Here is a 21,291-nt window from a genome sequence, read left to right on the forward strand (position 1 = left end):
CCACCCTCCCCTTTCCCCTGGTGACTTTACTTCCCTACCAAGAAGTCAACACAAGAAGGGAGGGGATTTAAGCCCAACACACACAAATGATAAATGAAAAAAACAGAACACAGCACAACACAAGACCCCCAAGATACTCAGGTTTCATTTTGTTTTCGCTTTGTAAGTAGGAACATGCACAAATACTTTAGTTTGTGTGCATTCTATATAGTTACGATTTTTACCATTCAAGCATTAATTTCTCTCTTTTACTTTTCTTCAGCTTGATTTTCAAACATATGGTCATCGTGAAGGCTAGACTCGGCCAGAACTTTATGATGGAAATTCAGAAATTCAAAGACCAGAGTGAGGAGTATCTGGCACACATGTGGCAGCGCCTGGCCCTCAACTCCAACAGTGTCCCCAGGGAGCTGACCTGCTACCACCACGCCATCCAGGCCCTGCAGGTCTGGCTCTGACTGACCGTGTGTCTGTGGATGAAGCCCCCGGGGGCGGGAAGGCGGGGGGCAGTGCGGAGCGAAGCCCTGCCCCTCGGGAGGCCCGGAAGGAAGAGGGGGGGCAGCGGGACACAAGCCGGGGCGGCAGACGGACCCTGTCCTCCCATGTGAGGGACGTGGGCCTCGTGAAGCTGTGTGGGGAGGGCAGGGGGTGGGCCGCGGGGCTCTGCAGCCTCTGGGGTTTCGGGGTCTTGGGGACAGCCCCCCCCCCCGAGAAGCTAAGACACATGTTCCTCTCGACGCGCTTGGAGATTCCTCTCGATGCGCTTGGAGATTTGGGGGAGGGCGGGCACCTTGATGTGATGCAGAACTTGTGGGACTTGCCTCGGGGCAAAGAAGGCCCCTTGACGGTGGGATTGAAGCCGCCCCAAAGATGTGCCCTGCGGCAGGCACCTGATGGGCTTTTCTGTTGAGCAGAATGTCTCCCCTCGTGGAGCAGATCCCACCGAGGTTTCCGAGAGCTCCAGGGTTGGGGTGTCACCCGGGAAGGGGTCCAAACACAGGCTCCATCGCTGGCCCTGTGGTCATCACCCAGCGGTCAAGCAGAGGCCTGGGTCCACTACAAGTGGCCGTGGGTGCCCCTGCATCTCGCGCCTGGAGCCCAGGCCAGGGTTCCTGGGGCCAAGCAGCTGTGCCGGGGGAGCAGGCGGTGCTGTGGACGGGGCGGCTGCTGGCCGAGCTGAGCTGCCGGAACCCTCTGCCCAGACTCCGTGGAAAGGCTCTCTGCCCCTTCCTTCCTTCGTTTCTTTTATCTTAGGGGTACAAGGTGCTTTATAGTAAATTCACAGGGTTATGCAGCCATCATCACAATCAATTTTAGAACATTTCACCAGCCCCCCAAAACCCAGGTCCGTGGGCACTATGTCCCTCCCCCCACCCCCGCCAGCCCCAGTGAGCCAGTGTTACACGGATGGAACCAGACGAGGTGGGTCCTCTGCGTCCGGCTGCCCTCCCTGGACGTCACGTCCGAGCTCCATCTGTTGAAGCGCGTGTCAGGGCTTCACTGCTGGTGGTTGAATAATCTTCCATCGTGTGGATGGATGTTGTGCCGATGGGCCTCTGTGTTGCTTCCGCTTATGAGCTCTTGTGACGGGGCTGCTGGAGACATCCGTGTGCAAGTGTTTGCACGGACACGTTACCGCTATTCTCTTGGGCACATACCTGGGAGTGAACTACCAGGTCATGTGATGGCTCTGTTTAGCTATTTGAATCGTGGTTTGACTTGCGTTTCCCTAGTAACTAACGCAGTAACTAGTAGCATTTTTTTCATGTGCTAATTGGCCATTTGTGCATCTTCTTTGGAGAAATGTCTATTCAAATCCTTTGCCCTTTTTTAAAAACAATTTGGTTTCTTGTCTGTTTATTGCTGAGTTGTAGGAATTCTTTATGTATTTTGGATACAAGTCCCTTATCAGATATATGATTTGTACATATTTTCTCTCATTCTGTGGGTTGTCTTTTCAACTACTTTCTCGTATTCTTGATGATGTCATTTGTAGCACAGAAGTGTATAATCTTGATGAAGTCCAACTTACCTATTTCTTTTCTTCTGCTGCTGCTTATGCTTATGGCATCGTAGCTGAGAAACCAAAGTGTAATCCAAGGTCACGAAGATTTCTATGTTTTCTTCCAAGAGCTTCATAGTTTCAGCTCTTACATTTAAGTCTTTCATCCCGTCTTGAGCTCAGACTTGTGTTTGGTGTGAGGTAGGGGTCCTGCTCCTTTCCGCAGCCTGTGGCTGCCTGGTTTTCCCAGCACCGTTGTTGAAACGATGACCATTCTCTCTTCCACCTACCTTGTCCCCGTCATCTCTCTTGCACAGCTCTTGTCAAAGCCACCCGTGACCACATGGTCACAGTCATTCTGAGGTCGCATCTGACCCCTCCTCTGCACTGATGGTCATCTGTCACCTGGCTTCCAGGCCCCCACCTCTCAGGGCCGCTCCTACTGAGGGGGGAGGACCCCACTCAGGGCTGGGATGCCCCGTCCACGCCCCTCCCTCCCTGGGGACGTCAAGCAGTGTCCTGGGGAGAGTCCCCCCTGACCTTGTGTGTCCCACCGCCACCTGCCCCTTCCCTCACCTCCTGCACCTCCGGCCGCACACCCTCCTCCTCCTGGCGTGTGAGGCGTGAGGTGTGGGGCGTGGGGCCTGGGGCCCGGCAAGTGGAAGGCAGGCCGGCTCCGCTCTCGGGGGGGCGGGGGGGGGCAGCGTCCTCCCTTTGTGCAGTGATGACTGACGAGCGATACGGGCTCTGACTCGGGACGGTGCAGCATCTTCCCTGCCCTCCGAGCCCTGGGGGCCACAGAACCGTCCACACCTCCGAGTGCTGGAGGAGACCTGGGGCTGACGGTGGAGCGCCGGCAGAGAGCCCCTCAGGCCGGCATGCCCCGGAGGCGGGAGGGACACGCGGGGCCTGCGAGGGGCCTGGCGAGCAGGCGGCGGGGCGTCCACGGGGAGCAGAGGCCGGGGACACTCGCCTGGCTTTGGTCTTGCTGCCCGCTGCACGTGGGAGGTCTTGCTGAGCCTGGTGGTCTCGTGACGGTAGAGACGGGTGAGAAGGAGCCCCTGTGTTTCTAGAAGGTGGAGGCACACAACACCTGCGCTGTGGTTCTCGGGCTGCTGAGTGGCAGGTGTGTGTCTTTACCATCCTTTTCTGTTTAACCCCAAAGAAGCCAGAGAGTGAGTGGCAGAAGGTCGACTACATCATGGAATTCAGCGAGTGGCTGTACCACAAACAGTTTCCTCTTGAAGACGTGATCTTCCACCTGAAGTGGGCGATCGACATCCTGCTGAGGATGCAGCCCGACAGGGGCTCCCCTGAGCCGGCAGGTGCGGGGACCACAGGTGAGGGGCGCAGTGGCTGGGGGAGGGGCCGCCCGCCGCGAGGGGCTCCTGGGCTCCGCTGTCCCTGCGACGCCCCCAGCAGGCCAGTGCCCTGTGGACTTGGCGAGGCCAGGGCCCCGCCTCCCCAGGTGCTGGCCCTCCCCCTCCATCAGAGCACATCCACCAGGAAGGCCAGCCCAGGGGTGACCGGGAGGTGGCGGGAGCAGCTGCCAGATGGGCGGAGGGAGGGCGGCAGCCACCCGGCAGCCCCTCTGGCCCCCTGTCTGGGTCCGGCGTGAGAGCTGTCACCGAAAGGCGGGACAGAGCCCCAGTCGGATGGATGCTCCGGGCAGCAGAGGCGCCTCGGAACGGCCGGCCGACCTTCCCGGCACCGAAGCAGCCTCCTCCTGGGCCTGCAGAGCTCAGGGCCCCAGGGGAGGGGCCGCCTCCCTTCCGCACGTGCCGGAGGCTCGAGGACACGTCCGCTCGACGGCCAGCCCTGTCTGGGTGCAGCCAGACGCCCAGCTCAGACCGGCTAGGGTGACCCACGGTGGGGAGGAGACTCCAAGTAGACCCCGGAGCCCAGGCCCCCAGCCCGGCCTGGGGCGGCGTCTCCTCACAGCCCCGACGGTGGCCGCGGCGTCCCTGCGGGTGGGCCTGTTGTCTCCGCTGGGGGAACCCTGGGAGGCCCATCCCTGATGGTGGCCTTGGCCCCTGTGAGGGCGGCGCCCCCCCTGGAAGAGTCTCAACCCCAGGCCGGGTGACAGGGGCCTCTGGGGACCAGGCGGGCGCAGGGGGCGGGCAGGGAGGACACCCAGCGGCGCCCTGTCTTCCAGAAGAGCAGGTGTCCACTCCGGCGGCCCCGGAGGGCCCGGGGGCCGAGGACTCGGGGCCCCCCTCCCTGGAGAAGCTTCGGAATGTACGGCAGCTTGAGACGCTGGCCCGCGCCTACACGCTGCTGGCCCTGGTGGTGACCCCGAGCGCCGCCTGCCACCAGGACTACTGCCTCATGGCCTATACCTTTCTCCGCCGCATCTGGCAGGTGAGGCCGCGGGAACCTGCACTTACACAGGTCCTGCGTCTCTCCCGGCACAGCGTCCCCCTCCCCTCCTTCCCAGCAGCACCCGCCCTGCTTTGGGGACTCAGGGGAGGAGGGAGGGCCTCGCTGCTCCCTACGAAGTGGCCCCTCCTCTCCAAGACTCACCCCAGCGCCTTTGCCCAACCACCCCCAGAACCCTGTCTTTCTACCGCGCTGCCACTGGGCTTCCAGAACCTTCTCTATGCCCCCTCCGCACGGCCTCCAAGCTGCCCTCCTTCCCACCACCTCTTTACGGGGCCCCCGGGGCAGCTCCTGGTCGACTCTTGTTCTCAGGGACCTCCCGCCGTCGGTGCCCGCCCCGTAGGACAGTGTTGGCAGGACAGGCCTTTCTTCTGGGGGCAGGTTTGCACCCTGCCCCCGGCCACGTGCTGGGGACAACAGGGCCATTGCCCTTTGGCAGCAGGAAGGACTGGGAAGGCCGTCCTGGGTCTTAAAGATGCCCCAGGCCACTACCACCCACCACCCACCATGCAGCGACTCTTTGCGATTCTTTGAGAACCGCTAAAAGTCACTTGAGTGTGTTCTTCATTAGAGACATTAATTCATTTTATGGTGCTGACAAGCTCTTCTTAAGGGTCAGCTGTGCGTCCCCGCAGGCCCAGGGTCCTGGAGGAAGCCCCTCGAGTGCAGAGGAGGGCGGCCGCGTGTCCACCCACCAAGGGGCACTGCCGCCACCTCTGCTCCGGGTGGCTCATGGCCTGGCCACTCCCTCCCAACCTGCCCTCATATCTGAGTGCATGGGAGGAGGGGGACCCGCTTCTGTTATCAGTGTTGCAAATTCGGATTTTCTTTTCCCAGGTTTCTTTATTAACAGCAGGAAAGTCAATTTCAGAAAGTAGAATTCCAGCAGCAGCGAGTTCACATTCGTTGTTGCTTCAAAAGGAGAAGGAGAAGAGCAAAGACAGAGAAAAAGACAAGGACAGAGAGAAGGACAAGGGCAGAGAGAAGGACAAGGGCAGAGAGAAGGACAAGGGCAGGGACGCGAAGCAGGTGACGTGCCCTCCCGGGGGGCCAGGCTCTGCCCCAGCCGCCCTCGAGGGTCCTCGTCCCAGAGGCTGGGCAGCAGAGGGCAGGGCCGTCGCGGCTGCTCCGTCCGGTTTCCCCCCCCCGGGGAAGTGGAGCCAGCGGTTCTAGTCCCCCTGCCCTGGGTGTTAGGAGGTGACACGGGGAGGGTCTGGCTTCTCCCTTGTGGTCTGTCATCTGCGTTCCCAGAGCGGGTCCCTCCCTCCGCCCAGGTGCATCTGGGCCCTGGCCATGCGGGGCGGGACAGCACCTTCTCTCCATCCTCTGCGGGCCTGTGCTGCACGTCACCTTGTCACCGGAGGAATTGCCCGTGTCCGGGGCTGTGCTCGCGGCAGCACCCCTCCCGGCTGTCCCGCCTCACTGTCCCCACTGGGGACGCCCCCGCCTCCCTCCCCCAGCACTGTGCTCTCCGGGAAGTGGAGACACGTGTGGCTCCGGCGTGGCTCGCCGTAGGGCTGGCAGCCCAGGGAGGGCGCCACGCACGTCCCCAGAGGCGCTGCCGACCCGTCCTTTCCCGCGGGGCCACCTGGGTGTCTGCTTCCAGCTCCGCCTCCTAAAGCAGAGCCTGGCTTCCCGCTTTGCAGTTTCAAAGCCCCACTCCTGGCAAACGCCTTGAAGACGCACCAGCAAGCATAGCAGAGTGGGCTTCCTACGCTTGCCCCGAAGAAGCCATAGCAGTGTTCAAACAGGATCAGAGCAACTTTGCCGTCAACCCGTCAACTCTCCAGAAGCCGGTGAGTGGACCTGAAGATGCCGCCCCAGGCCTGTGTCCGTGTCCTGCCTCCTGGCTTGTTGTCACAGCTGACGCTTTCCAGTGTGAAGTGGGACCAGAGAGGGATGCAGAGAAACAGGACTCTGCTTGGGGAATTGTGAAGAAGGGCCTCCTGGGCATGAGCCCCCAGGCCCTCCCACAGGCCCGTCCCCGGCGTCCTCCCCCTCCCCGAGCACCTGCAGCGCCTGGGGGACATTTCCTCACACTCCCCACATGGGTCACACTCCTGACCATGAAATTCAGCTGTGCCTGGGAGTGCCCCCTGGCTGCTGTGACAGGCCACCGCAAACCGGCTGCTTAAAGCAGCAGGAAGGTGTTCCCTCACAGTTCTGGAGCCCACAGGTTCAAAGTCAGTATCACTGGGCCGAAGTCAAGATGTCAGCAGGGCCACATTCCCTCTGGAGGCCCCAGGGGAGGGTCCTTCCTGCCTCCTCCAGCTCCTGGGGGCTCCTGGGCTTGTGACCACGTCACCACCCCCCACCCCGCCTCCGTCGTCACGTGGCTTCTCCACTGTGTCTGTGTCTCATCTCCCACGTACAGGGGCCCATACGATGACACGTGGGGCCCGCCTGAATCATCCAGGGCAACCTCCCCAGCTCGGCATCCTTACCTTGATCACACCTGCACGCGGCTTCCAGGGGTAGCGCCGGGCAACTTCGGGGGCTGCTTTCCAGCCCCGCATCTGCCTGGTTTCTGTGCTTGTGGAAATAGAGACTCTCGGCCTCTAACCGCCCGTGGCTGGCTTCTCCCTGAAACGCGGCATCCGCGGGAATCCTCCGCGCTGCCTCGTGTGTCTGGATGTGTTCACATCGTCGGTGTTGAGTATTCCGTCTGGTGACTCGACCACGGCCTGTCTGTCCTTCAGCCACGGGCGACACAGGGCTGTTTCCATCATGCCTGTTACAGATGTCTCAGGGCCCACGTGCCCACGTGTCTGGAGGGCACACCCAGCAGCGGGGTTTCTGGGTCACGGAGCACGTGTATCTCCAACTACAGCATGTTGACAAACTGCCTTCGGCAGCGGTCGTGTCAGTGAGGCCCGCCTTCTCACCTGGCCGTCTGGGGGGCGCGGGCCTGTCACTGGGCTCAGCCGGACACTCCCTGACTCCGGCGAGGCCGGACGCCTCAGCGCCTTTGGGCCACTTGAATGTCCTCTTTCGTGGCCTGCCTGTGCAATCGGTCGCCCACATTTTATTAAGCCTTCTGTCTTTTCCTTGTTGAATTGAAGGAGTTCCTTATCTGTCCTGGAAAAAACACTTTGACAGTTTGTGACAGCAGGTCACCCTCCACTCTGTGCCTTGACTGTCTTGAGGTCTTCTCGTGAATACAGAGTCCACGTTTTAGTGTACTAAAAACTATTAACCTTTCCCTTTATGACTAGTGCCTTGTTGTGTCCTGTTTAAAAAAATGTTTTCCTTCCCGAAGGTCATGCAAATGTTCTCTCAGGATGTTTTCCCAAAGGCTTTATACGTCTACACGTCAGATTTAGAGCCACTTGAAATTGGGTCATGTGTGTGTTGTGAGGTGAAGGATTCAGTTTTGAGCGCTCCGATCTGGATATCTGAATGTTCTGACACCACTTACTGAAACGTTGTTTGCCTGGCTTCTTTGCCACGCTTGTCATGAATCAGGCGTCCACACCTGCACCGACACCTCCCTGTCAGAGCTGCTGAGGTTCGTCACCTTGACTGCTTGGGAGAGAGCACGTCCCGACCTTGTTATCCAGGAAGGTCTCGGATGTCCTTTCCATCGTCCATGTGTTTCCATGTGTCTCTTAGAGTCAGCTTGTTGGCTTCCACTGGAAACCCTGGTGGAGTTTTGGCTGTGATTGCATTGAATCTCGAGGTCAGTTTTAGGTTTGGGGGAGAACTGACGTCTTTGCCACACTGAGTATTCTAGTCGGTGAGCACATTCTAGTTCCCTGTTGACGTAGGTCTCCTGCAACTTCTCTCGATGATGGATTTGAGCTTTATGCGTGGAGGTTACACACATTAGATTTATTTCTATGTATTTGACGTTTGTGCTGCTGTTATAAATATACCTTTTTTGTTTCATTCTTTTAAACTCCAGACGAAATCTAAAAATATAATTGTTTTCATCTTGACCTTGCAGCCATCAGTTTAGTTAACTTCTAGATAAGTTTGGTAGTCGATCTGTAGATTCTTTTGATTTTATGTGTGTACACAGAGTCTGCATTTCGTCCGCAAACGTTTTTCCTCATTTCCGATCATTACACTTTTTATCTCCTTATTCCACTGGCTGCCACCGACACAGCGCTGAACAGAGACGGTGATACCTCCGTATCTTGCTCCCTGTCTTAGCAAGGGGGTTTCAGCATGTCACTCAGTGTCACCAATGTTTGCTGTAGGTGCTTATAGGTATTCTTTATTGATTAAGGAAGTTCCTTTGTTTCTATTTGCTAAGAGTTTTAATCACAAATGGCTATAGATTTTTATTATGTATTTTTCTCCATCTATCAAATAATGGTTTTTTCTCTTTCCTTATTTTAATTGATTTTTTTCCCTAATGGTTTGAGAAGATTTTAAAATATGGATCCAATTTACTTAATAGTTACAGAACGCTTCAGATTTTATATTTCTTTTGTAATGTTGGTGGGTTGTGTTTTTCTAGGATGTTTCCAGTTAATATAAAATTTTAAATTTATTGGCATAATGTGGTTCTTAATATCCTATTATTATCTTTTAGTGTCTGTAGAATCTATAAATATTTCTGTGTCTCCCCCCACTCTCTTTCTTGAGTGGCCTCACCAGGAATGATCAATTATTAGTCTCTCAAAAAACCACACGCTTTCCAGGCCACGCAAATACCACTGGGCTGGGATGTAAGCCCTGACAGGGCTGTTTTACTCCATTGCCCTTAAGCCTCAGGTGCGGGCTTTGGGGACCCAGTCAGGGCATTAGCCTTCAGTGGGCCCTCAACTCCACCTGCAAAGGAAAAGCCAGAGGTGCCGTTCAGGCTCTCAGCTGCCTCTGGTGTCAGCAGACATCCCAGGACACGTGTATCCCAATATGCCAGGTTCACATCTCTCAGTTCACATCTTCTTCCATGTCTCGGCCCAGGCATTTTTGCCTGCATTGTTCACTCTTCAGTGCTTGTAAGCAGATTTTTAAAATAGCTCATCCAACGTCTCTAATTTTCTACTGAAGAATAATTGTTTTATCAAACCTAGTCTGACATTATAAGAAGTATTAGTTTGTCTCTGTCTATATTAAATTTGAAAGCAATTGTATGTGTATATAAAGACATGAAACAAAGACATTAATTTGAATGAAAGCAGATGGATTTTTCTTGTGAGCATCTTTATGCTTGGGCGCTGAAGATTCCAGGAGGTTGCACATGACAAGCTGAAAGCCATGAACTGAAGGAAAGGAGGCAGAGAGCACATCACTCCTTCCCTCAACAGACACCGGTTCAGCACCCGTGTGTGCTTGGCACTGTGTGCACGGAGTTCCTGGAGGGAAGACCCTGGGAGCTGGTGGCCTACCCTTCCCCCATCTTTGACCTTACATGTTTGCTGTGTATTGATGTAGACATACAGTTTATACTATCTGGACCACTTGGTCGAGGCCCTGCAGAAGGTGTTCCTTCACGAGCTCACCATCCCGGTCCTGCAGCTGGGGGCACTCATTGCAGCCTCCGTGGTCGAGAGCAAGAGCCTCAAGGACCTCTACCACCTCCGGTTGGTACACCTGCTTTATTTTCCAGGGAGCTGGGAGACATTTAAGTGGCTAAAGTGAATATTTCCCAAAGCAATATAAAAACAAATAAGATTTTAAAATATTAATTCTGTAGTTGACTATTTATATAAATAATAAAATTCCTAAGATTTGTAAAGCCAAATAAATCAGAATACTTAAACATAAAAATAATATTTTTAGTTTTAAAATTTCTACCTGGTTCTTAAGAGAATATGATTATTCCAAGGAAATACACACTGAAGTAGAATAAGTAGAAAAAAGGAGCATTGTGTCTTCAACTTACTCTCAAATAGTTCAGGAAAACATTTTATGTATATAAATTTTATATAAAATTTATGTGCAAATAATTTTTAATTATTTCCTGAACTATATATGAAAGTTTATATATAGCTCAGGAAATAATTTTTATATATACAATTTTTATATTTTTATAAATTTTTATATAAAATTTTAATAGATTTTTACATATATAAAATTGAGAGAGAGAGAGAACCTGGGTGGTGAAGGATGTAGTAATTCCTTGTAGTGTTTGTGTAACTTTTCTGGAAACTTGAAATCATTTCACAATACAACTGTTTTACACAAGAATCAAAGCAGAGCTTGTTTGCTTAAAGTTGTAATGGGTCAGAGCCCCACCCATTGCGCCTTGTCTTGACCTCGAAAGATGACCCTGAGACTATAAATGTGTATGGAGTAAAATATATGAATGAGTGTAGAAATGTGCTCTACCTGAAAGTTGATGGAGCCATCTGTTATTTTTCCCTAGTAATTTGGCTTAGCTTTACAACTTACAGAAAATATCCTCAGATTATCCATTCCTTTTCCCGTTTACCAACTTGTGTCAAGTTGGCTGAGCCCAGGGCAGCCCACTCAGGGCTGATGCTCCTCTCGCCCCCCCAGACTTGCCCTGGTTTGTTCTGATTTGAAGTTGAGGGAGGCAGCCGCTTTCCACGAGGAGGTGGTCGGGCACGCCTACATCTGCGCAGTGGAGCAAGCGAGGTAAGTCAGCTGGGGCCGCGGAGCTCCCCTTGCTGTGCTCAGGCACCCGGCCCTGCTCTCGGCCGTGTCTCCTCGGGCCCCGTCTCCCACCACGGCTGGGCAGCAGGGGCAGTTCCTTCCTCACTTGCCCTCCCGTGTGTGGGCATCTCCCGGGCTGGGGCTGCATGAGGGAGGGACACGGAGCACCAAGCGTGTGCAGGGGTCCAGGTGGAGCGGAAGGGGTGAAGGAGGTGGCATCCTGAGGGCACACGGGGAAGGAGGGTCCCACAGGAAGCAGGAGCTGGGCAGGGGCCTCTGTGGGCTGCCATTCCAGATGGGGTGGAGTTCTGGCCTGGACGTAAGTTTGAGATTCGTGTTAAACATCCAGGTCGGGATGTCAAATGAGTAGCTGGATGCATGAGCCTGGAGTTTGGAAGAGAGAATGGGCTAGGAGTGGAAATTTGGGAGTCATATATGCTGCTAAACCATGGGAATTTTTAAAAAATCTTTGTAAACACGTGAGTGAATAGAGGCTTCTTGTAGCTATTTTCATTTGTATTTCTTTGATTACGACTGAAATTGAACATTTTCAGGTGTCTCTGGCCATTGTATTTCTTCTTTGGCATAATGCCTGTTTTACTTATATTAGCTGCAGAAAAGAAATTGCCTTGAAAAAGGAGAAAAATAAGGAACCTCTATTAGAAGAAAGTCTGCCAACACTGAGCGAGCCCCCCACTCCAGCCCAGCAAGCAGAGATGAAGCCCCTCGTAGCAAAGGATAAGGTAGCCTTGCTCTGCAGAAGCACCTTGGTTCCTAGCCCAGCGGGGGCAGTGACAGGCCCCGCTCCAGCCACTAAGCTCGGACTTGTCTCAACTGCCTGCTGCCTCCAAATCCTGGTGCCGGGTTTCCTGGGAAATCCAGGGATTGATGGGATGTGTCCCCTCCCTGCGGGCCCTGGCAGTCCCCAGGGGAGACGGGACTGCAGGGCCTGAGCTGCAGTTCAGAGAGGACGGGCTGGGAGCAGCGGGTGCCCCCCCCGGGGAGAGCTACCGCGCCAACCAGAAGGGGGAAAGGGCGAGGCCCTCGCAGCCAGAGCGGCCAGGAGGTCTGAGCGCCCACCGGCCCGCCCCCGACCCTGTCCGGTGGTGGGCTCGCCTCGCATGGGCTTGCCCGTAAAGGAACTAACCATCCCCACCGCCATGCTCCGAGGTCAGGAGCACTTGTTACCATGGGAGTGCCACACCTGGGACCCCCTTCGTGGGGGGAGATGGCCGGGCCCCGGAGCACGCAGAGCCCTCCCGCAGGAGCCAGGCGAGCCACCTGCACCCGGGACTGCTTGGTGGGCCTGATGGGTGAGGAGAGACAGACCTCCCGGGGGACAGCCCGGCCACGGGCACGGGAGCGGGGGCTGGGCTCGGCGGGTGCGGGGCCGGTGGGGGACCTCGCTCGACAGCACGGGCCCTGCACCCACGCAGCACCCGCGGGCCTGCATGTCTTACAGACTTTGAAGATAGACGGAGAGACCGGCAGGGGCCTGGATGGAATGTCCTTCCCGCAGTTGTGGACCCTCAAGGCTGAAGTCCTGCTGGAGATGGACCTGTACCAGCCTGCGCGGCTGCTCCTGTCAGAGGCGTACCTGGCCTTCCAGGTGAGGCCACACCTGCCCGGCCCACTGCACCTGTGGGGCCTCTTCCCCCGAGAAGCAGCCTTCCAACTCCGCGCCCCCGCTGAGACACTTCTCTCCGGGAGGCAGGGACCTGTCTGTGCTGAAGCCTGTTCTAGAGCGCCCGTCCAACTCCCATGTGCAGATCCAGCTCTGCCGGAGGTCTGTCCTTCACGTCCTTTGTCTGTCTGCTCCTCTGGTTTCTCGAGCTCCTTCAGCAGAGTGTGTTAGAGCCTCCGTTTCTCGTAACCGCTGGCTCTTTTTCCTCCTGGGCTGGGGGGCCCCTTCTGTTTCTGAGCCGGCCTCTCGATGTGCGTGTGGACGGGAGCCCTGGAGAGGCTGGGGGCTTCGGTTTTGTTCTAAGAGGCAGACAGATGGTGCCCCAGGGCCCCGACCCGTTTGGTTGTTTTGTTCCCGCTCCTCGGTGTGGGCCTTGCAGGTGTCTGTGGCCTCTCCGGGGTCTCACTGGAAGCCTGGGGTTCGCCCGGCCCCCTCAGAAAGGCTTGACTCCAGCCTGGATGCTCAGATCTCAGCTCAGCCCCTCAGGCCCCTGCTACTGTCTGCTGGGTTTCTTGAGCCTGCTCTGCCCCTGAGCACAGGTCTTTGGACCCTCCCCCCGGCCCCCGCCCCCTCCAGTGCCAACTTCGGGAAGCCCCAGGCTCCTGCCTCCTCCCCCAGCTCAGCTGTGGCTTTCTTCCCGGGCTCTGTCCCCCATGAGGACGGATGCCCTCGCGAAAAACCCAGGACAGAGAGGAGCCACCCGTGTGTGCGTCCCTCCCTCCCCAGAGGTGGCAGCTCAGCTGCAGCGTCAGCGGCTCCCAGGGCCTCAGGCGGGTGCTTCTGTCTCCGGGCGGGTTCAGAATTGTTCCCTGGGAGGGTGGGGCAAAGTTACAGAACCAGACAGGCTGGCACTTTCTTCGTAGAACTCCAGAGAGAGAAGCATCCCTAATAAAGGTATAAAAAATTCACAGCCTTGGGAGGTTCAGCTCTCTGTCTTAGGCGGGGGGACAGGTGTGTACAGAGCAGACTGAAGAGGGAGCGCGGCCTGGGAGGGGGCCGAGGAGGCCGTGCGGCTGCTGAAGGGAAGCGGCCAGGCTGGGCCCCGGGGGGATGCAGAGGCGCACGGGCACGGAAGGGCTCCCAGGGGCCGGGAATGGGGAGCCAGAGGGTGCACAGGTGGCCGAAGGAGGTGGGGGGCTGTGAGCGACACCCACATGCCACAGGCTCCGCAGTCCCGTCTCCTGGCCCGTGCCCGTGCATCCGTGACCCTCCCTAGCCTCCCCCAGACCACGAAAGAGCCATCCACACGCTGCCCTCACCTCCCCCTGGCCGCCACCCAGCCCTCCTGCTGCCAGGAGCGGGCTTTCCAGGGCCGTCAGTGCTTTCCAGACTCAGGGGAGTAGGTCTTAACACATACCCGGGCATCCAGCCCAGCCCCTGTGCCCTCACACTGCAGGCATGTCGCCAGACAAGAGCTCACACAGTGTGTGCAGAGGCCTGGTGCCACGGCTGCCGTCTCTCTGTCTCTGTCTCTGTCTCTCTGCCTCTCTGTCTCTCTGTCTCTGTCTCTCTCTCGCTCACTCTCCCCCCGCCACTCCCCGTCCTATCTCAGCACGCACCTCTTTTTCAGGAGCTCGACGATCCTTGTGCAGAATCGAAATGCCTGCACCTGTTGGCACGGTTGGCAAATAAGGAAAAGAAGTACGGGCAAGCTAGGAAGATGATCGAGAGGGCCCAGCGCCTGGGGGGGAGTGAGCAGTTCTGGTACGATTCCACCCTGACCCTGGCGGACACGCTCCTGTCCACTGAGAACGAGAGGAGAGAGGCAGTGGTGAGGGGCCGGCCGCGTGCCCGCCCAGCGGTGCAGCCTGCGGGAGGTGTGGGGGGAAGGGGCGGGACAGCGGGGGCCGCTGTGACCCTGCTGGGCCTGCCTCAGGTCTGCCAGCTTTTCCAGAAGCTCATAGATACCTTCAACGTTCTTAAGAAGGAGAGACCGAACCGAATGCCCATATTGGAATTCATGACCACAGACCTAGAAGCCAGGTAATTTTTTGTAAGAAAAACTGTTAATCAACATGAAAATAGTGGTTTACTTTTTTCCATCTATTAATTTTTAAGCCAAATTTCAAGCCTACGAAGTTCAGAGACTCACAGGACAAGGCCCTGTGCCCACAGCCTCCGCCCGCATCCCTTCCTGGAAGCAAGCATTTCTCTCGGGATGCGGCGGGTGGCCTTGTTTGTCCCGTGGATTCTCAGCTCCGCCGGAAGTGGCTCCATCTCCGGGAAGCCTCTAGGCTGGGGCAGGCCCGGACTCTCCTCTCCCCACATTGCCAGGTGGTCAGACGTCCTCCTGGGGTCTGTTGGTCTGTCTGCTCCTCTGCTCGCCAGTTTTCCGGGCCGCGTGTCAGGTCCACAGAGACAGCACCAGGGTCTCTGCAGCTGCCTGGGAGGCGGGAGGCCGCAGGAGAGAGACCCCAAGTAGGGTCGTTAGCTTTCAGATCAGCAGCTTATCTTCGAGCCATCCTCCTGGTCGCTTATCTTCTCCTAGAAAGTGGTTTCCCCGCGGTTTCAGCACGGATGTTCATGGGTGCCTTTCTCGTAACTGTGCAAAGTCTCGAGGTCTGTCTCCTAAGCTGGATTTGCAGATTCCAACTGAATCCACCTTCTCAGAGCAGCTTCTGCTTTACTGACCAAAGAATTGTGGATTTTGCCTGATTTTGGTTTTCTATATTCTCTCTTGGTCTTTGCTGAGTTCTTCCTGTGCTGGGAGAGGGCTTGTTCTGTCATGGCTGTTCTGTCTCCCCCTCTGGGGTGGGTTCCTTGGTCCCCGTGCTCTGTCTCTCCCCCTGTAGCAAAGGCACTTCTGACGCCCCCTGCAGCAGGGTTTGACCTGTGAACAGGTTTCATTTCTGGTGGGTTTTCATTTCTGCCCCTGAGTGTTTTAAGAGAGAGGCGGGGTGGGGAGTTGTTACTTTCTAATTTTATGGCATTGTGACCAAAGAACGTGGCTTGTAGGATTTCTGGTGTCAAGAAACGCTGGGGAAGGTGTTTCTCCCTGCGCCCAGATGGAAGCTAGAGGTGGGCGGTGGCCTTGACCATGAGTCTCAGGGAAGCGCCTCCCCCGCCCCGCCCCCGCCCCCCGCAGGTGTGTGAGCCTCCAGATCAAAGCCATCCTGGAGCCAGTGGGCTGTGAGCCCCTCCAGAACTCGTTTCTGCTGATGGAAATGGATGATCGCTTGTTGGAAATTGAGGAAAAGTTTACCAACATTGGCCGCAAGGAGAAGTGTGTGGACATCAAGCTGGAGCGTGCCAAAATGAAGAGGTGGGTGGGCCCACGCCCCCCTCCCCGCCCTTCCGCTGCGCTTCCCTGCTTCCCCCACGCACCCAGCCTTCCTCCCGGGCCAGCCCCCTCTCGACCGCCAGCAGGGCCTCCACGCGGCTTGGCTTGGCCACGGGGTTCCACGACCCTCCCCCAGAGACACGTACTGGGGTCCACAGTCTCTGGGGGGCGTCTGCCCACGTCGTCCCGGCCCAGCCCTGGCCCCGGGCGCACGCGTCTTCCCACGGCCCACACGGGCGCAGACACGCGTGTGCACATGTGGCCACACACGTCACCTCGGGAGGCCCGGGCGCTGACCCCGCCTCAGCGGGCCGGCACCCCTCCCATGTGATCCTCCCCTCTCCCCGCACCCCGCCCAGGGTCCCCACGCGGTCGGGGCCACGCAAGCGTCCAAGACACAACAAGCAAACCAAGGGCAGGGTATTACAAACAGACTTTATGCGGGAAAAGCAACCTGACACCTGTGAAACCTAACCTAACACAGTATGATCATAGAAGCAGTATATGTAGAACTTTAAAAAATGCAAAAAAACACAGACAGGAATATTAGGTGATTAAACCAGCACAACTAATATTGTGGCATTGCTTCACCTGATGTATCAAGCACCGATTTAATTATTTATAAACATAGTGTCATACTGTGTTTACCGCATTACTCCAGATCTCTCCTTTTTTTTTTTTTTTTTCTGAGATATATTGAGAATATCTTTCCAGGTAAAACATCTAATTATAAAATTTAAAGTACTAATAAAAAATACATCATAATTACAAGAAAATTACATGCTACACATTTTGTTAGTACTGATGACGTAATGCTTTGACATTTTTGTTCTAAATTCCACTCTTCCATCCAATAAAGGTTATCTGCCCAAAATGAGAAAGATGAAGAACGGAAAACTGCATGTTACTTGGAAGCATACGACCTGGTCCAGAGAGCTGCTGCCGAAGAGGAAGAGCAATTTCACCGTATTCAGGGCTTACTGTCCCTTCAGGGTGTAAGTGTGTTATGTGATTTTTACCTCAATTTAAAAAAAACCTAGAAACCTATGGAGGAAATGCCCAAATGTTTGGAAAGTAAGTAGCATACATCAAAATAACTGTGGGCCAGAGAAGAAATCAAAAGGGAAATTATTTTGAACTGTAGTGCTGCAGGGGGTGCATATCAAAATGTTTAAGATATCTCTAATGCAATACTTAGGGGAAACTTTGTGGCACTAAACACCTGTATGAGAAGAGAAAAAGATCCCAAATCAGTGATCTCACCCTCTGCAATGTGAAAGGAGAAAAAGAGCAAATCAAACTCAAAATAAGTAGAAGAAAGGAAATTGAAGATCACAGTACAAATCAATGAAATAGAAAACACAAAAATTAAAAAGAAAATCAATAAAGCCAAAAGCTGTTTCTTTAAGAAGATCTGTAAAGTGATAAACTTGTAGCCAGACTGATCAAAAAAAAAAAAAAAAAAGAAAGAGAGAGGACATAAGTAAGCAATATCAGAAATAAGAGCTGTGACATCACCATAGACTCTACACATATTAAAAAGATAATAAGGGAATATCATGAACAACTCTATGCCAATATATTTGACAACTTAGATGAAATGGAAAAATTCCTTGGAAGACACAATCTACCAAAGCTCACTCAAAAAGAAATAGATAACTGAATAGCCTTCTATCTATTAAATAAATTGAATTTGTAGTTAAAAGATTTTCCACAAAGAAAATGTCAGGCTCATATGGCTTTAATGGTGAATCCCACCAAACATTTAAGGAAAAATAATACCAATTCTGCACAAATTCTTTGAGAAAATTGAAAAGGAGGGAATACATCCCAACTGTTCTATGAGGCTGGTGTCACTATGATACCAAAACAAGGTAAAGATATTTAAAAAATTAGAAAAACCTACAGGCCATTATTCTTCATGAATATAGATGGAAAAAATTTTAAACAAAATTTAGAAAATTAAGTGCAACAATGTATAAAAAGGATTATATACCAAGTTGAGGTTATCCCAGGACATAACATTCAAAAATCAATCAATTTGGTTCACCATATATTTTTAAAAATTAAAAATAAATTATCCTCTTAATAGATGCAGGAAAAGCATTTGGCAAGATCCAGCATCCATTCCTGATTTAAAAAAAAAAAAACTCTTAGCAAACTATTAATAGAAGGGATCTTCCTCAATCTGATAAAGGGCATCTATGAAAAGAACTAGAGCTCACATGTTGAAAGATTGAATGCTTTCCCCTTAGGTGAAGAATAAGACAGCAATGTGTCCTCTACCACTTTGATGCAGAATTTTATTAGAGTTCTAGCCAATTCAACAAAGCAAGAAAAAGAAAAGCGTCCAGACTGGAAAGGAAGAAGTAAAACTGTCTTTGTTCACAGCGAACATGGTCGTCTGTATAGAAAATCCTGTGTAATCTACAAAATAATAAAGCTATTAGTACTAAGGAATGAGCTTAGTAAGGTTGCAGGATACAAGAACAATATACAAATATTAATTGTATATTTCCATATACTAGGAATGATCAATTGGATATTAAAAATTTTAAAATAACACCATTTATGACAGCATAAATATGAAATTTGACATAAAAGTGAAAACTCGTACCCCGAGAACTACAAAACACTGCTGAGAAAAATTAAACAATACCTAGATAAATGGAAAGATCTATCAAGTGCATGGCTCAGAAAACTTGACGTTATTAAGATGTCAGTTCCCCCCTAAATTATCTGCAATCCTGATCAAGATACTGTGGGGGTTTTGTTTTGTTTTTTGTTTTAGAAATTGACAAAGTGATTTTTAAATTTATATGGAATTTCAAAAGACCTAACATAGCCAACACAACTTTGAAAAAGAAGAACAAAGTCGGAGGACTAACACTACCTGATTTTAAGACTGACTGTAAAGCTACAGGAATTGAGACTGTGGTTTTAGTGTTAAAAATACACAAACATCAGTGGAACGTAATAGAGAATCCAGAAATAGACACATGCACATAGACAGAAAACTGACTTTCAGCAAAGGTGCAGAGAGTTCAGTGAACAAAGTCCCATCGTTAGAACAGCGGTGCTGGAGCAACTGGACGTCTGCATCCAAAAAATAAACTTCAGTTCTTACCTCACACCATATGTAAAAATCAACTCAAAGTGGATCATAGGCCTAAATGTAAGAGCTAAAACTATCAAACTTCTAGAAGAAAACAGGAAAATACCTTTGCGGCCTTAGGTTTAGCAGATGAAGATTTCTTATGTATGACACCAAAAGCATGATCCATCAAACAATAAATTTATAAATTGGACTCTGCTCTTCAAAGACACTATTAAGAGAATGAAAAGACAGTCGACAACTGGGAGAAAACGTTTGCAAATCATTTATCCGACAAAGGTCTTGTCTCCAGAGTATAGAAAGAACTTGCAAAACTTAGTAAGACATAAACAACCCAATAAAAACAGACCAAACATTTGAACAGACATTTCTCCAAAGAAAATATGTGGATGGTAGATAATCAGGTGAAAAGATGGCCAACGTTATTAGTGAGTCAGGGAAACGCCGATTATAACCACAGTGAAAAACCGCCGCACACCTGTTAACATGGTTACAACTTGAAGGACCGACCACACTGAATATTAGCAACGACCTGAGGAACTGGGGCCCTCCTACGCTGCCCGTGGGGACACAGCGCATGCAGCCACCTTGGAAAATGGTTGGGCAGTTTCCTGAAGAGTTAAGCACGGGCTCGCCGTATGCCCCAGCCATCCCGCTCCTAGCCGTTTACCCAAGAGACGTGAAAGCACGTGTTCACACACAGACGTGTGCGTGAATGCTCACAGCAGTGGTATTTGTAACAGCCCCAGACTGCGAGTGGGTAAACACACTGGCGCATCGACACGACGGAACACTGCTCAGCTGTACGAAGGGAGTGACATACAGGCAACAACGTGGATGGACCCTAACATAACCACGCTGAGTGAAGCACGCCAGGCAGAGAGCACGTGCTGTACGATTCCATTCATGTAAAATCCGAGAAAGTGCAAGCTAACTTGTAGACCCAGAAAGTAGCTACACGTTTGCCTAAGAAGGAGGAGGTTGAGGAGGAGGGGGGGAAGGGGGTTTGGGGGCGAGGGAGCAGCCGTCATCCTCGTGGGTATGGACGAGGATGGACGTGGGTATCCACACGTCAGGACGCGCGCGCCTGTCGGGGCTGGGCCTCGGCGGGAGCGCCCGCGCCGTGACCGCCCGCGCGCGTCTCAGTTGCAGAACGTCAGCACCCCTCGGATGAGGAAGCTGGCACACCTCAAGCTCAGCCTCGTGGAGGTGTGTCTGGACACGCTCCAGCTCACGTGGGAGGAGACGCTGGAGCGGCAGCTGGAGCGGGGCTCCGTGCACAAGCTGCTGGCCGACTACCTGCACAGCCCCAGCGACTACACTTCTGTCGGCCTGGTAACCGTCCACGGACACTCGCTGGTCCCCCGGGGCCCCCACCCACGGGGGCTGTCGTGCTGTGGTGGAGTCTCCACCTCCGTGTGCCTGACGTGCAGACCAGCCACTGGGACTCCAGGAGGCCAGGTTTCACAGGCCTCCCCCTGAGGTCTCTGACCAGGGTGGGCTCCCTGCCCCGGCAGCTTCCGGCAGCTCCCAGCAGCCCCCAGCAGCCCCCAGCAGCTCGGTGGGCCTCAGAAAGGCCCCGTCTAATTGGCTAATGAAAGCGGGGTCGTACTTGGCGGGGGAGGCCCCCTGTGCACAGACGGCTTCCCTTCCCAAGGTGCGAGTTTGCTCTGACGGTTATGTCGTCACAGTAAGGGGTCCATAAAGGTCAACTGCAGTCTGTTAAGAAAATAAGCTACATTTGCGAAATACTTGTTTTAGGGAAACATGTCCTGGCATTTTAGACTTTGTCTTAGATTTCATGAAGTATGAATCAAATTAATTTGATGTAACTCTAAATGGATCAAATTAGTCCTAAAATGGAACTGCATACAAACTCATGTCCTTGTCAGTCAGCCCCAAATTAAGGTTCTATCAGCAGACTTCAGACCCTCCCAACACCTGAGCCTCGGAGACCCTCGCCACAGTGCATGGGGTGTTAGAGGGTGGGTCCCCGTGGGGAGGGGCAGCAGCGGTGGGCCTATTGCGTTTCCGGGCGGGGATGGGGTAACCGAGGCGGTTTGTCCCTGAAGAAGTGGTTCACCCTGAAGCGGACCCTGGCGCACACCGTGCTGGCCCAGCTGGGGAGCTTGCGGCCACTGTGCGCCGGCTGCGTGGAGCTCCGCGCCCAGCTCCTGGGCCTGGCCGGGAAGGCCCTGCACCTGCTGGCCGTGCACGCAGACCCCCTGCGCCCCGCCTTCTACTGGGAGGAGAGCCTCTTG

The 21,291-nt window shown here is 53.6% G+C and overlaps 1 protein-coding gene and 1 long non-coding RNA gene across 8 annotated transcripts in view; one reads left to right on the top strand and one right to left on the bottom strand.

Annotated features, from left to right (window-relative positions):
• The window catches only part of CFAP46 (cilia and flagella associated protein 46), an 89,373-nt gene that overhangs the window by 43,857 nt on the left and 24,225 nt on the right, over positions 1–21,291 (top strand). For 4 of the 7 annotated variants that reach the window (XM_082424866.1, XM_082424869.1, XM_082424864.1 and 1 more), the window contains 15 exons: positions 263–446; positions 3,168–3,342; positions 4,158–4,363; positions 5,219–5,410; positions 6,028–6,177; positions 9,767–9,915; positions 10,835–10,933; positions 11,562–11,694; positions 12,414–12,560; positions 14,206–14,406; positions 14,512–14,618; positions 15,721–15,897; positions 16,775–16,910; positions 20,177–20,365; positions 21,103–21,291. In XM_082424866.1, the coding sequence (XP_082280992.1) occupies positions 263–446; positions 3,168–3,342; positions 4,158–4,363; positions 5,219–5,410; positions 6,028–6,177; positions 9,767–9,915; positions 10,835–10,933; positions 11,562–11,694; positions 12,414–12,560; positions 14,206–14,406; positions 14,512–14,618; positions 15,721–15,897; positions 16,775–16,910; positions 20,177–20,365; positions 21,103–21,291 (2,434 nt within the window). The remainder of the gene's footprint in view (positions 1–262; positions 447–3,167; positions 3,343–4,157; positions 4,364–5,218; positions 5,411–6,027; positions 6,178–9,766; positions 9,916–10,834; positions 10,934–11,561; positions 11,695–12,413; positions 12,561–14,205; positions 14,407–14,511; positions 14,619–15,720; positions 15,898–16,774; positions 16,911–20,176; positions 20,366–21,102) is intronic. The other 3 variants (XM_082424870.1, XM_082424865.1, XM_082424867.1) reach the window with 2 other exon arrangements.
• Positions 18,684–20,168, bottom strand: LOC309642850. Its single transcript, XR_014253407.1, has 2 exons — positions 19,918–20,168; positions 18,684–19,685 (listed from the first exon to the last, which is right to left on the bottom strand). It is a non-coding gene; the product is annotated as an uncharacterized lncRNA (long non-coding RNA).

This window comes from Balaenoptera physalus (assembly GCF_965194825.1).
Source record: "Balaenoptera physalus genome assembly, chromosome: 14".
In the NCBI taxonomy this organism is placed as follows: domain Eukaryota; kingdom Metazoa; phylum Chordata; class Mammalia; order Artiodactyla; family Balaenopteridae; genus Balaenoptera; species Balaenoptera physalus.